This window comes from Pristis pectinata, chromosome 2 (assembly GCF_009764475.1).
Source record: "Pristis pectinata isolate sPriPec2 chromosome 2, sPriPec2.1.pri, whole genome shotgun sequence".
Classification (NCBI taxonomy): domain Eukaryota; kingdom Metazoa; phylum Chordata; class Chondrichthyes; order Rhinopristiformes; family Pristidae; genus Pristis; species Pristis pectinata.
Window position 1 is genome coordinate 135,998,374 of NC_067406.1, and position 16,199 is coordinate 136,014,572.

The window sequence follows — 16,199 nt, forward strand, 5'->3', positions numbered from 1 at the left end:
ACTAGTTATAATACCAGGGATCTCACAGACAACAGTGAGGAACAATATGGGCAATTCTGGGCAGCACTTTTTAGGGTCAAGGCCTTGAAGGTTCAAAGGACATTTATAAGAATGACAAGAGGGGAAGAGGGACATATTAAATGAGGAGACGGTGGGTTGGGAAGTTGTTCTAATTGGAGCAAAGGATGTTAAAAGGAAACTTAACAGAGGTGTGGAAAATTATTAAGGGTTGGAGAGAGGATTTCTTGAGTAGTCAGAGAGGAGTTGTTTTCACTGTCAGGGAGATCGGGAAACAGAAGACGCACACTTTAAGATATCTGCCCACAGAAGCAGTGCGAACAGACTTCCTTTGTTGTGATCAGAGATATTTTACCTGGAAGTGTCAGGAAGAAGATGTAAAAGTAACTTTTGGAGGGGAGTCAGTTATATGGTCAAAATGGAAAAGTTCATATGGCTGTGGGAACTGGAACCACTTAGATGGCTCTTTCAGAGAACACGGTAGTGGGATAGTCTCTGTATAACACAATTCCTTCAAGCTGGTTATACTTCTGTTCAAATCCCACCAGAGGAAATTATAACAAACAAATTCAATGAATCAGGCAATTTGCAGGACAGCAGTGGTACAATAATTTGATGTCCTTCAAAGAAAACCAGCTCTTGACCTCTTCCTGGTTTGGATATTATTCTATTCCAATCTATAATCTGAATTAGTCAAGGAAACAATTCACTTGGACAAGAAATTTTACAGGAGAAATAAGGAGAATTTATACTGGGGAAATGCGACTATTGAGACAAAGTCTTACCCAGTTTTTTTTACTTACTGGTAAACATTCGACAAACCTACTTGCTGAGGCAAGAATCAGTGTGGCTCTGGATTGGATGCCACAAGTGACCAAGTACATAAGATTATGAGGGGCACAGAGGGGGTAAATAGAATCTTTTTCCCCACAGTAGGGGTATCAGAAACAAAGTAGCATAGTTTCAAGGTGAGAGAAAGGTGTTTTAGAGGGGATCTGAGGGTTAGGTTTTGTTTTTACACACAGAATGGTTGCTCTCTGGAACGCGTTGCCACAGGAGGTGGTAGGATCAGATACAATCACCACATTTAGAGGCAATGAGACAAACATTTAAAAAGGCATAGAAGGATGCCGTCGTAATGTGGGCAAATGGGATTAGTGTGGATGTGCCTGTTCCTGTGCTGTATGACCCTAAACCACATAAAGCAGAGATCCAAATCTTGCTTACAATATCACAGTCTTTAAAATATACACCATTCAGGAACTTGGCATGTTGGAAAAGGTCGTGCATGACGGTACTGTCATGTCATGCATGCCTTGAAGTACTTGGCTCGGATGTACGAATTCAAGTCTCATTTGCACGTTATGAAGATTGCGGGTTCAAACCCTGCTCTAGGGCCTGAATATTTTATATTCAGGATGGTAACATTGTTGGAGGTGAGATGTTAAATGGAGAACCTATCCGTCTTTCATGGCAAACACACAAAGAAAACAATTAACAAGAGATGACTAATCAACATTTACCTATGAACCAAAACACCCAAATCAAAAGATCAGTTCACTGTCTGTGGGATCTTGATGTGCATAAATGGCTGCCACTTTCAAACACCATTCAAAACCAATTTATGAGCTGTGAAGCTATGGGATGTCCTGAGGAGGTGAATAGTTATTCTTTGCTTCCTCCACTACAGAGTAGATGTGGCAAAGTTATTTCCCATGACAGGGGTGTCTAGTACAAGAGGGCATGACTTCAGGATTGAAGGGCGCCCATTCAGAACAGAGATGCGGAGAAATTTCTTTAGCCAGAGAGTGGTGAACCTGTGGAATTTGTTGCCACGGACGGCTGTGGAGGTAAAGTCATTGGGTGTATTTAAGGCAGAGATTGATAGGTATCTGAGTAGCCAGGCATCAAAGGTTATGGTGAGAAGGCGGGGGAGTGGGGCTAAATGGGAGAATGGATCAGCTCATGATAGAATGACGGAGCAAACTTGATGGGTTGAATGGCCGACTTCTGCTCCTTTGTCTTATGGTCTTATAGACATTGGTGTAACTTGATATAGAAACTATCACTGGTGAGTTACTTTCTTTTTTGACCGTGGCTGCATTTTCTATCAAGTGCATCTGATATCCCTCAGAATCAATAATAGGAACAGTAAGTATTGTTAAAAATGCAATTTCTACTGCAGTGGTCTCTCCTTGCTGCACTGCAAACATAAACCCTATGCTGCAAGATGAATTTACTGCTCCCCCATCACCACTTGTTTACTCCACCTCCCTCCCTTTCACTGTAATGTTGCTCTATAATGAGGAGTTGACTGAGGCTTATTTTTGCTGCTGTATTTTGGAAAAGATATTCTGGTCTGGGGAACCGGTACAGCACTGATTGATCAGAATAATGTAGGTTTATGTCAGATAAACTAGGTTTATATTCCCTAGATCGAGGGGGTTAAAGGAAATAAAAGACGTCCATTTTATAGCACCTTTTTTCAAGGCATCCATTAAATTACTTTCACAAAAAATAAAGTACTTTCTCTTTCAAGTAAAAACACTCAAAATCCACATTCAGTAATTCCCACAAGAGCAGACGACTGTGAGAATGACAAGACACTTGGGTTTGGCAATGAAAATAGAGGAATATTGGTCAGGACATCCCCTCCTCTTCATAACAACACCCGGGGAGCTTTCATGTTCAGGTGAGAGAGCAGGGAGAGCCCTTGGTTTAATGGCTCATCAGAAGAATGGCAACCCCAGGAGTACAGCACCGGCTCAGCAACACACTGCAGTGGCCATCCAGACTTATGTGCTCAACTCTCCAAACTGGGACTTGACAATAGAACCTTCTGACCCAGAGGCAAAAGTGCTGACCAACACAATCACTACAAATGGGAAAAGAATTCAGTACATTGGACACACAGGACCCCAAATTTGTTAGCTTTTGAAACAGCACACGTGTAAATCCTTATCATCATGATGTACACATCATTACCTAGCAGCATACTTACTTTCTGGAATGATTACTGAGAAAGCAGTTCCCTTGTTTGTTCCACCTTGCCACCACCAAGAAACTACGCTCCTAGATGATGGAGTCCAATGCAAGAGGGCACATTACTAAACCTGAGCCAGGTCATTCAGGGGCCAAGTCAGGGGTGCTGTACTGACAGGGGTGCCATACTTCTGACGAGCCATTAAACCAAGGGCTCTCCCTGCTCTCTCACCTGAACATGAAAGCTCCCCAGGTGTTGTTTTGAAGAGGAAGGGATGTCCTGACCAATATCTCTCTCTTATTTTGCCATTGCCAAGCCCAATTGTCCTGTCATTCTCACAGCTTCTTCTGGGAATTGCTGAGTGTGGATTTTGAGTGTTTATACTCGAAAGAGAAAGTACTTTATTTTTTGTGAAAGCACTTTGATGGATGCCCTAAAAAAACCCACCAAGAATCCCAATAGGAAATTCAGGTGAAATTCCTAAGTGTTGGGAATGATGAATCCACTAGTTTTGGTTAATGGTATGCATATATTTAAGTGGAGATTGGACAAGTATGAGGGAAAAAGGGTTTGACACTGATAGATTGAGATAAGGGAAGACAGGAGGATGCTGGGGAGGACAAACCCCAGTATAAACCAGAGACACAAGAGATTCTGCAGATGCTGGAAATCTGGAGCAACACACACAAAATGCTGGAGGAACTCTGCAGGTCAGGCAGCATCTGTGGAGGGAAATGAACAGTCAACGTTTCGGGCTGAGACCCTTCATCAGGACCGGAAAGGAAGAGGGCAGAAGCCAGAATAAAAGGGTGGGGGAGGGGGAGGAGCACGAGCTGGCGGGTGAGAGGTGAGTCCAGGTGAGAGGGGGAAGGTAGGTAGGTGGTGGGGGGGGGGGGAAGTGGGAATGATGTGAGAAGCTGGGCGGTGATTAATGGAAGAAACAAAGGGGTGAAGAAGATGGAACCTGATAGGAGAGGACAGTAGAACATAGAATGGAGGTGGGGAACCAGAGGGAGGAAGGTGTGGGTGATGGGCAAGTCGTGAGGGCGGGGTCTAACTAGTTGGGCTGAATGGCCTCTTTCTATGTCATACATCCTACCTAGTCCTATACAAAGAGTAGAAGTCTAGACTTCACCCTCTTCTGAAAGGCTGCAGATTCAAGATCTTGGACCTTTTAAGACAGATGGAGGGATTTTGTTATTAACAAATGTGGAACAATAGTGGGAGAATGGAACAGAGGTGTGGATTGGCTGGGATTTAATTTAACGGGAAAGCAGATGTGGGCGCTGGACAATCTCTTCCTGATCTTCACATCATTGGTGTTCTGCTTAACACTGCCGTCACAACAAAAAGAAAATACCACCAAACACCCAGTGAACCGCTCTCCCCGGCAGAGAAACCTACCGCTCATGTTCAGTCACATCCTCCGAGTGAGTCGGGAAACTCAAACTGCCCCTATGCCCCGGATCTGAAGCCCAGCTCGATGAGACACTGCTGCTTTCCATGGGCTGTGGAGCAAGAAAATAATAATAAGTCGCTTGCAACTAAGTTTTTGGAGGGTTTGATGGCGAAGGTACGGAGAGGCTGCTTCCTCTGGAAGCACCTTCCCAGAAGAAAGGGTAAGTGACTTGGGACTTAAGGTGGCTTCCCTTGAAAGTTTTCGATCTTTGGAATTCTCTTCCTCAATTGTTGAGGTAGGCACACCCTGAGGAACTATAGGAATCAAGGGAAGTTCCTCCTTAAAATGAACATCAGGGGCAGCTTCTTCACACAAAGGGTGGTGCGAATTTGGAATGAGCTGCCAGAAATAGTGGTTGAGGCAGGCACATTAACAATGTTTAAAAGATATCTAGATAAGTACACGGAGAGGCGATTAGAGGGCTTAGGGCCAAATGCAGGCAGATGGGACTAGCTTGTTGGGCAACACAGTCGGCATGGACCAGTTGGGCCGAAGGGCCTGTTTCTGTGCTGTATCACTCTATGACTATGACAATAATTCAGGGTGTGAAGGGATTTGATGCACAAAATTAGTTTGTGACACTGAAGCCTTTCCAGCTTATGCTCTCTTCCTTTCCAGTCCTGATGAAGGGTCTCGATGCGAAACATAGACTGTTTTATTTCCCTCCAGAGATGCTACACTGTCTACAACACCACCTATTTTACCTGGTGGGGCAAAAGGCCTTTTTCTTTGCTGTCTGACTCATTAACTGGTCTGGAGTCACTTATTGGCCAGGCTGGGTAAAGACAGCAGATTTCCTCTCCTGAAGGACATTAGTGAAGAAGGGTTTTTATACGGGAGCTTTTGCAGAAAAAACATAGATAATGATTTAGATAAGGAAAAACAAAATGCTCTGGTGGCAAAGGTTAAGTTACTGGACTAGCTTCTAAACCTCTGGACCATTGATCAGAGACAAGAACTTGAATTGCCATCTGTGAAATTTAAATTCAAGGAAACAAGCAAATCCTGAATTTTATAAAAGCCAATCTTGATAACAGCAAGCATGAAACTATCAGATAGTTGTAAAAAAATCAGTCTGCTTCCTTAATGTCATAAGATCACAAGACAAAGCAGGCCATTTGGCCCATCGAGTCTGCTCTGCCACTACACCTTGAGCTAAACTATTCTCCCATCTGGCCCCAATTCCCGGCCTTTTCCCCATATCCCTTGACACCCTGACTAATTAGATACCCATCAATCTCTTCCTTAAACACCCCCAATGATCGGGCCTCCGCAGCTGTATGTGGCAATGAATTCCATAAATCCACGACCCTCTGGCTAAAGAAATTTCTCCTCATCTCTGTTTTAAATGGGTATCCTCTAATTCTAAGACTGTGCCCTCGTCCTGGGCTCACCCATCGAGGGAAACAACTTAGCCACATCTACTCTGTCCAATCCTTTCAACATTCGAAATGTTTCTATGAGGTCCCCTCTCATTCTTCTATACTCCGATAAATACAGTCCAAGAGCCGACAAATGACAAATGTCCTTCAGGAGAGGAAATCTGCCGACTTTACACAGCCTGGCCAATAGGTGACTCCAGACCCTATAATGTGATTGACTTTGCCCCACCTCCTCAGTTCAGGGGCAATTGGGGATGGATATTATATGTCAGTGTTGGTAGTAACACCCATGTCCTGACAACAAGTAAAAAAGATGAGCAAAAGGAGTTCAGCTTTACAGAGTATCTTAAAAGGACGAGCAACAATGGCTAGTACTTGAAGAGCGGACACTATGCAGTTGAGTTTACAGACTGTTGTCTCTTACTGCTGACCCAGTGGGAGTTAATGCTCTGAACTATCATGTCAAATTGAGCCTGCTGTAGGTACAGCTATTAATGGCCTGAAATTAAGTACAGCCAAATGATTGCTCCGCTAGCAAGCCGAGTATGCAGAAGTTTACGATTCAGGCATTTTCACAGTGTGAAAATTTAACTGTTTACTCATTTGCTTTGCTGAAATCTGCAGAAGATGGAGGGTGTGATGGCTTAATGCGTGTTGGTGGTGGGGAGCAAACTGTTAGTAGCCTGAAATGAGAAGGGACTGGGTTAATAACCAGATGTCTGTACTGTCAATTCTCTCCTCTGAGAAGACACAGCAAAATAATACATGTATTAAACATGAGAAAGCACTTATGGAACCAACAGTCCACTCTTACACCACAAAGGGCATTAATGTTTCATCAAAAACCTTCAGAAAGGAGTTTGCCTCAAAGGCTTTATCTTATGAAAGATCTCCTACCTGACTAGCACACTGCACTCTCCTAGAAATATTTATTTATTAGTCACATGTATACCAAAACACACAGTGAAATGCATATTTTGTGTTACTTAGAATGTGCTGAGGGCAGCCCGCAAGTGTCGCCACTCTTCCAGCACCAACATAGCATGCCCACAGCTCCTAACACGTACGTCTTTGGAATGTGGGAGGAAACCGGAGCACACGGAGGAAACCCATGCAGACACGGGGAGAACATACAAACTCCTTACAGACAGCGGCAGAATTGAACCTGGGTCGCTGGTGCTGTAATAGCGTTACGCTAACCGCTACACTGCTGTAAAACAGAATTATGCTTTGGATTACAAGCTGCTTGATAGGCTGCCTGCCTGACCCTAACCCCATCCTAACCCTAGTGGAACTGAACTTTGGAAAGGCAGTACAACATGTATCCCACACTTATGCTTACTTCTACACAGAACATAGTAACAGGCCCTTTGGCCCACAAAGTTGCGCCGACATAGCTAATCCCTCCTACCTACAGGATGCTAATATCCCTCCATTTTCCTCTCATTCATGTGCTCTCTTAAAAGCCTCCAATGAATTTGCCTCCATCACCCTATCAGGCAATGCATTCCAGGCATTCACTACTTTGAGTAAAAAAACTTAACCCTCACATATGTTCTGAATCTACCTCCTCTCACCTTAAATGCATGCCCTCTGGTATTGGATCACTCAATAGTGGAAAAAAGATATTGCTTATCCACCCTATCTATGCCACTCATAGTTTTATACACTTCCAACAGATCACCCCTCAGCCTCCGTCGCTCCAGAGAAGCCTCAGAAGTCCCATTTCTGCTCCTCTTGAGTTACCCTGGGTGCTCTGGTTTCCCTCTCCATATCCCAAAGACAGGCTGGTTGGTAAGTTAATTGATTACTGCAAGTAACCCCCAGCAGAATTTGGGGGGTGGGGGGGCGCGGGAATGGATTTGATGAGCATGCAATAGGTTACAAGGAAGTGGCAGAATGGGATTGATGGGGATACTCTGAGAGCCAGCACAGACCTGATGGGCTGAATGGTCCTCTTCTACATCACAACAGCCAAAAACTGGGAACGTTGCAGCCCCTCTGAGAAATTTCAGAACTGTGCTATCCAGGAAGACGGGCAGTGGGGTTGGGGGGGGGGTTGGGTGGGGGGAGGCAGTGAGGTGGAACGTACCATTGGAGAATCCTGGTTTTTGTTGAGCTCGGAGAGTCTGCAACTTGATTTCTGCCTCTTTGGTTTCATGCCTTCCTCGATGTAGCTGCCGTTTGTTTCCTTTAGCTTTTTGTCACCGGGCTGTGCAGGTTCCACAAGCCCCAATCGGTTCTCCTCATTACAGCTGAACGCAGAAGGAATATTCTCCTTGTTGATGTCATCCCTGTGGAGCAAGGCAGGTTTGAACAAACTACAAAGGCATCTCATGAACCAGTGCAACTAGAAGGGGATCGGAGCTACCGAAGCAACAGTCTGCTTTGCTGCCCATTATGTCTCCAGCAAGGTGTTTCAAACAAACTGGGGCATTTTACAGTAATAATGGCGACACTGCGGGCTGCTCCCAGAACACTCAATGCAAAAGATGCATTTCACTGTGTGTTTCGATGTACACGTGACTAATAAAGATATCTTAAATCTTAGATATAAGATATTTATTTATTAGTCACATGTACATCGAAATACACAGTGAAATGCGCCTTTTTGCATTACTGAGAACGTGCTGGGGGCAGCCCGCAAGTGTCGCCACTCTTCCAGCGCCGACATAACATGCCCACAGCTCCTAACCTGTATATCTTTGGAATATGGGAGGAAACCGGAGCACCCGGAGGAAACCCACGTAGACACGGGGAGAACGTACAAACTGCTTACAGACAGCAGCCGGAATTGAATCTGGGCCGCTGGCGCTGTAATAGCGTTATGCTAACTGCTACACTACCGTGCTTGCCCTACCAGCAGCTAAACCTCCCCTTATTGGCTGTGTCACTATGATGGAACGTTGTTGAGGTGACTGCAGTAAGTCTCCAGCAGACAGAGATGAGGGAAGTCACCCACAAATTCTATTCACTCACCTCAGAAATTCCCAAGTACAATCCAAGAGCATCCACTTATGTATCTCAAACACCTCCCGGCCTTTTGAAGCATAATCACTAAGTTGGGAGATACAAGTGTGTGGACGGGAGCAGGAAGTTACAAAGTGGACAGTGATTGACGAAGTGAGTGGACTAAACTGGAGCAATGTGGGGAAGTGCAAGGTCACCCACTTTTGGATTGGAGATAAAAATGGAGGGACATTTTCGTTACTGGTCAGAGATTGGGGACTATGGAGGAGCAGGGGTTCAGATACACATCAGCAAACCTACAGCACAGGCTGAAAAATAAATCAAAGCAACCAGTGGAGTATTGGGAAAAGAGGAGGTTACACAGCAGATGCACAGCGTCTTGGTTAGAGTCAATCTGCATGGAACTTAAGGGGAGGCTGGGAGGGAGAGGAGGGGAAAGCAGGGTGGGTTTTTGAGGGAGTTGCTGGGCCCTGCATTTAATAATTAGTGAAAATAAAACTGGGTCTCTGGAGAATATCAGTTTATACTGACGGTTACTTCTGCTCTAAATATACAGAGAACAGCCGGTATCAAATCAGCCCTGTTCATTAAATTATCAATTGTTGATTTATGTAGACATCATATAGAAATATGTGGATAACATGCACAGAATATATTACATACATGTGCATATAACATAAACACATAAAGCTTATTGCATGTAGAGTATTTACATTCAGGATTCTATCATAATTTATCATTATTTCAAATGGTTTGAAAAGCCCTCCTTCGAATATATTGGTAGATTTAAAATAGCCATACGTTTCTCTGCTTCTCCAAGGTTCATCCTGCTCCCTCAGATGTCTCCTCCTTTGTCTCGCACAGCCCGTTGCACTCAATAATGACGTCCCTGATTCAGATTCCTCCGAGCTTTGACCTCCGCTGCCATGGGTGTCGAAGAGATGCTGTTCTACAGCTGACCGGATGGTCCTCTCTATAAAGCTGCAGACACACACACAGCTGCTGAGCTGCAGTCAGAACATCCTCTTATAAAATTCCAATCATGATTTCAATCACTTTACGTTCCCTCATCACCCAAAAAGATACCTTCAATGCACAAGCCTGTACTTCAACACAAACTAATTTTTTTTTAAAACACTCACCCATTATATATACGCAGGCAAATACATTTGAAGCATTCATACTATACATACATGCAACACGTTCATGCAAACACACGAGCAAGTGCACTAATTTAGCCATGAAAAATATAATGGGTGCATTCACTTACAAATGCATTCATTTGCACGCATAATCTACAAGCATAGAATCATGTACACTCCCGCATGCACAGAACCACATACAGTATGTTCACATACATACATATAACAAAACCAAATGCCTGAAATATTTACTGGTTATGAGTAACTCCCAGTTGGGTAACAGACCTCTTTTTCAGCAAAGGCAGGGTAAGTTGCTTTGCAGAAGTTAAGATAAACCCAGTGCAACTGGTGTTAAAGGATACAAGCCAACCTAGCGTCAAGACATCAGATAGGAGGGTTGACACCAGGGCAGTTGGAGAGCAACTGCTCTTCTAATGATAACGGCAGCAGCCTTGTGAACTTTGACCTGACATCTGTCTCAGCCTTGCTTCTAGCTTCCTGTTACAGAGCCACAGCAGATGGGAAGTTTGGGGGTGGGAAGAGTGGGCACAATGGGGCAGCTACAACTTTCCCTCTCCAGGACACCGAGGTTGAAGCAATGCCGTGACCTACTTGCTTCTTTCTGTTCCAGTTATAAACCCCTCCCCGTGATGTACTTTAGCCTCCCAAGAGTTAATCTGCAGTTGAGAGATAGCCTCTTGTCAGCAAGGAATGCTTACACGATAATCTCAGAGCACAACCATACCCTCTCAGAGAGGTGACTGGCTGAGTTCAAGAATCTGGCCTTGCATTCCTAACGTCAATAATATTACATAGAGGTGTGGAGTTTGACGACAAAGCACATCGCCAGGCACCATTGTGCCTTCAACTCACGAACAGGCTTCAGGAGACTTGGACTGACACTCAGGTTTTAGGAGAAGGAGCCACTGTATTTCCTATCGAAGGCAGTCTGCCTATTGCTGACCCGGTTGGACTGACACTAATTTAGAACATAGAACACAACAGCACAGTACAGGCTCTTCGGCCCATAATGTTGGGCTGACATTTTATCCTGCTCTAAGATCTATCTAACCCTTCTCTCCTACATAGCCCCCTATTTGTCTATCATTCATGTGGATATCTAAGAGTCTCTTAAATGTCCCTAATGTATCTGCCCCCACAACCTCTGCCGGCAGTGCGTTCCACACACCCACCACTCTGTGTAAAAAAACTTACCCCTCACATCCCCCTTATACCTTTCTCTAATCACCTTAAAATTATGTCCCCTCGTGTTAGCCATTGTCGCCCTGGGAAAAAGTCTCTGACTGTCCACTCGATTATGCCTCCTATCATCTTGTACACCTCTATCAAGTCACCTCTCATCCTCCTTCTCTCCAAAGAGAAAAGCCCTAGCTCGCTCAACCTATCCTCATAAGACATACTCTCCAATCCAGGCAGCATCCTGGTAAATCTCCTCTGCACCCTCTCTAAAGCTTCCACATCCTTTCTATAATGAGGCAACCAGAATGGAACACAATGCACTCAACACGGTCGGGGAAGGTTTCAGTTTTGACCCACAACAAGGTGAAACTGCAAACTTCCCAGGACACATGGCTCAATCAAACACAGAGCCTGGGGAACCTTTAGAATACAGCTGTTTCGTACAAGAACTGTCAGCTCATTAACAGTCATGGAATGGCAGTGCAATTGGGAGGGGAGACATGGCTGATTTGGTGTCACTGGTAGAGGCTAACAGACTAGGCAGAAGACATTTGGTCCATTGTTTCAGTGCTAGCTCTTTGCTCAAATAATTCAGCACCACTGAAAATAAGGGTAGAGCAGGTGAATCAGCTCAAGGTTGGGAAAGTCAGAGAGGAGGGTGTTTGGGCACCTTGTCAAAGAATCCCAGGGCTGAGAAGTAGACCAGTCGGCCCATTGGGGTTAAGCCAGCTATTTGAAAGAGCTCTCCAATGAATCCAGTTGCCCAGATCGTTTGCCGGCGGCACCTGTGCCCACTTCAACCTCCTATCCACTGGGAATACCAATTCCATCACTTAAAAAAAAACAAGGAATCATCCACTTACTCCCCGGCTGATGAAGTGTTGTTGATTGGAGACACATGGGTGCTGTAATAACAAAGGTGTGCAAATTAGATCAGTGGAGCATCAGGAAGGAAAGAGAGAGAGTAAAGACAAACTGGTCATGGTAATTCCAGAGGCAAGAGGTCACCTTGCCCCAGTTCCAAATCAGAAGGTTGTGGGTTCAAGTCTCACCCAAGGACTACACCACAAAGGTCTACGCTGACACTCCAAAGCAATATATAGGGAGTGCCATACTGTCAGAGGCTGTGTCTTTTGGATGTGATCCCAAGGAACTATATAAAAACCAAAAACAGTGACATTCTCCCAGTTTCTTGACCAACAGTTATCCCTTAAAATAACGATGCTTAAACAGATTATTCAGTCGTTATCACAATGCTGGTTGAGATCTTTGTGTGCACATACTGGCCACTACATTTCCTACATTACAACAGTCCAAACGTACACCCTGGACTGACGGGTGCCTGGAATATTTCAGGGAGTTATTGAAACACAAGTCTTACTTTTCCTTTGAAAATCAAAAAGCTGTAGATACTGAAAACCCAAAACAAAAACAGAAAATGCAGGAAATAGGTTGAGAGCTTCAAGTTCCTAGGAGTGAACATTGCCAATAGCCTGTCCTGGTCCAATCACATAGACACCATGGCCAAGAAAGCTCACCAGTGCCTCTACTTCCTCAGGAGGCTAAAGAAATTTGGCATGTCCCCTGTGACACTCACCAACTTTTATCGATGCACTATAGAAAGCATCCTATTTGGATGCATCACGGCTTGGTATGGCAACTGCTCTGCCCAGGACTGCAAGAAACGGCAGAGAGTTGTGGACACAGCCCAGCGCATCATGGAAACCAGCCTCCTCTCCATGGATTCTGTCGATACCTCTCGCTGCCTTGGTGTAGCAGCCAGCATAACCAAAGACCCCACCACCCGGGTCATTCTCTCTTCTCTCCTCTCCCATCAGGCAGAAGATACAGTAGCCTGAGGGCACATACCACCAGGCTCAAGGACAGCTTCTATCCCACTGTGATAAGATTATTGAACGGTTCCCTCATCCAATGAGATGGACTCTTGACCTCACAATCTACCTTGTTGTGACCTTGTAACTTATTGTCTACCTGCACTGCACTTCCTCTGTAGCTCAGACACCACTCTGTTCTGATATTGTTTTTACCTGTACTACCTCAATGCACTGTGTAATGAATTGACCTGTATGATCGGTATGCAAGACAAGTTTTTCACTGTACCTCGGTACAAGTGGCAATAATACCAATATTCAGGTGATACAGCATGTGTGGAAAGAAAAAAAGTTTACGTTTCAGATCAACAACCTTTCATCAGACAAAAAGATACAATGAAAATTCAGCTGCATGAAATACAAGCTCTGAATTTCTCTCTCCACAGATGCTGCCTGACCCACTGCGTATTTCCAGTATTTTTTGGTTTCCTTTCCTAAACACTTCGTAAGATGAAGATGGTCATTTGTTGCTCACATTGGGTGAGCTGCTGGCTCTTGTCACACTTCCTGCTGCATCATCACTGTCAAATTAAAATGAGATTAAGAGAGGTGGAACAATATTTTACCTTTTGCCTTCTATAAATAAAACAAGCTGTCAGAATATACACGTGTCTGGCCCAACCCACTGTTACTCACAACCCAGCAGTTTCCCACTGGGCAGAGGTTAGTTTCTGTCAGCACAACTCATTGCCAACTGCTCAGGCAAAGGTCATTGTTGAAACAACCAACCTGCTTCTTAGTTACTCTCACCCTTCCTGCTTATTATATGAGGATGAAGGACAGGTATCATGTTAATGTGAATGAGATATTGGTGGGTGGGTGATGGACAGGAGTTGGGGGGGGAAATAAAATTAGGCAGGGGGTAGTGGTGGAAGGATATTTTTCTGATTGGAAGTCCAAGACTAGTAGACAACAGGGATCGGTGCTGGGACCTTTGTGATATATTTTAACAACTTTGGTGTGAATATAAGATCTTTATTAGTCACATGTACATCAAAACACACAGTGAAATGCATCTTTTTGCGTAGAGTGTTCTGGGGGCAGCCTGCAAGTGTCGGCACACTTCCGGCGCCAACATAGCATGCCCACAGCTTCCTAACCCGTAAGTCTTTGGAATGTGGGAGGAAACCGGAGCACCCGGAGAAAAGCCACGCAGAAACAGGGAGACAGTGGCTGGATTTGAACCTGGGTCGCTAGCGCTGTAAAGCATTACGCTAACTGCTACACTACTGGGTAGGAGGAATGATTAGTAAGCTTGCGGATGACATCAAGTTGGTGTTGTGGACAGCGAGGAAGTTTGTCGAAGGCTACGGCACGACATAGATTAGTTGGAAAGTTGGGTAGAGCATTTGCAGATGGAATTTAATCCTGATTAGTGAGAGGTGATGCATTTTGGAAAGTGAAGTAAGGGAAGGACTAATATAGTAAATAGTAGGGCACTAAGAAATGTTGAATAACAGGGGTTCAAGTCCATAGTTCCCTGAAAATGACAACATAGGTGGACAGGGTGGTGAAGAAAGCATATGGCGTGCTTGCCTTCATAGGTCATAGAATACAAGAGGTGGGACGTTAGGTTGCAACTTTACTAAACAATGGTTAGACTACATTTAGGAGTATTTTGTGCATTTCTGGTCTCTACACTGTAGGAAGGACGTGATTGTGCTGGAGAGAGTGTAGAGGAGATTCACCAAGATGTTGCCTGGATTGGAGGACATTAGTTATGGGGAGAGATTGGAATGGCTGGGCTTGTTTTCCCTGGAGCGAAGGAGGCTGAGGTGTGACCTGATAGAGCTGTATGAGAGGCACAGATAGTGTAGATAGTCAAAATCTTTCTCTCATAAGATAACTGTGAAATGCATCTTTTCACACAGTGAAATACATCTCTTTGCGTAGAGTGTTCTGGGGGCAGCCTGCAAGTGTCACCACGCTTCTGGCGTCAACATAGCATGCCCACAACTTCCTAACACGTACGCCTTTGGAATGTGGGAGGAAACCGGAGCACCTGGAGGAAACCCATGCAGACACGGGGAGAACGTACAAACTCCTTACAGACAGCGGCCGGAATTGAACCCGGGTCACTGGCGTTGTAATAGTGTTATGCTAACCACTACACTACGGTCAAAAATAAGTGGGCAGACTTTTAAGGGGAGAAGTAGGAGATTTAAAGTGGACCTTGGGGGCAAGGGTCTTTTTCCCCCACAGAGAGTGATTGATATCTGGAACATGCTGCCAGAGGAGGTGGAGGAATCAGATACAATTGCTATATTTAAGAGGCACTTAAATAGACAAGGTATAGAGGATAGGGTTCTAATGCGGGCAAATGGGATTAGTGTAGATGAGCAAAAGGGTTGCCACGGGTATGATGGGCTGAAGGGTCTGTTTCGATGCTGTACAACTTTATGTCTCCATAACAAACAGGAGCAGAAACTGATTGATTCTGTGTTGTCAATGGGTGCACCTTGGAAACGATCCAAATTTGAGCCAGACTTTCTGGTTTTTATGGAATAAAAACAGAACATTCTGGAAACACTTAGCAGGTCAAGCAGTGTCTGTGGAAAGAGAAACAGTTAACATTTCATGTCTGGAACTGTTCTGATGAAGGATCCCAGAGCTGAAATGTTAACTGCATCTCTTTCCACAAATGCTGAGTGTTTCCTGCACTCTCTGCTTATTTCTGGTTTCTAGCATCTGCAGATTTGGAGTGTTCATTTCCTGGTTGTTATGGAATTTACTGAGTCTCTGGGGATTTCACTGCAAACTCCAGATAACCTGACATCAGGTCTGTGAGCTCACCCCTGACTTTAGGTGTGTGCGGGTACAACTGGATTGGAGCCTGCAGCTAGAACAGCCTCTGGTTCAGCTCACTAGAAAAGTGCCAGTGGGAGCCATGCTCCAAGTGTGAGGACCACTAAGACTGAGAGAAATGAGAGAGCTTGGGGTGAAAGATAACAACCTGAAGAGTTTACTTGGAGCTGAAGTGTTTCTATACGCATGGGCATATGCATCTGTATGTGAACTTAACTGTGATTGTCAGAGACAGGAGAATCATGTGATGTTTCTGCTTTGAAACAATCTAATGGTACCAACTGCAGCAGGAGGTTGCAGACTCAATGAATATATAGGTTAAGGGCTCTGACTTCCAATAAACCAGTG

General features: G+C 44.7%; 1 protein-coding gene across 9 annotated transcripts in view; it reads right to left on the bottom strand.

Annotated features, from left to right (window-relative positions):
* The window catches only part of fam13a (family with sequence similarity 13 member A), a 252,848-nt gene that overhangs the window by 47,342 nt on the left and 189,307 nt on the right, over positions 1–16,199 (bottom strand). For all 9 annotated transcript variants that reach the window (XM_052009895.1, XM_052009890.1, XM_052009901.1 and 6 more), the window contains 4 exons: positions 12,018–12,059; positions 9,614–9,793; positions 7,935–8,136; positions 4,406–4,509 (listed from right to left, as the gene is read on the bottom strand). In XM_052009895.1, coding sequence (XP_051865855.1) covers positions 4,406–4,509; positions 7,935–8,136; positions 9,614–9,793; positions 12,018–12,059 — 528 coding nt within the window. The remainder of the gene's footprint in view (positions 1–4,405; positions 4,510–7,934; positions 8,137–9,613; positions 9,794–12,017; positions 12,060–16,199) is intronic.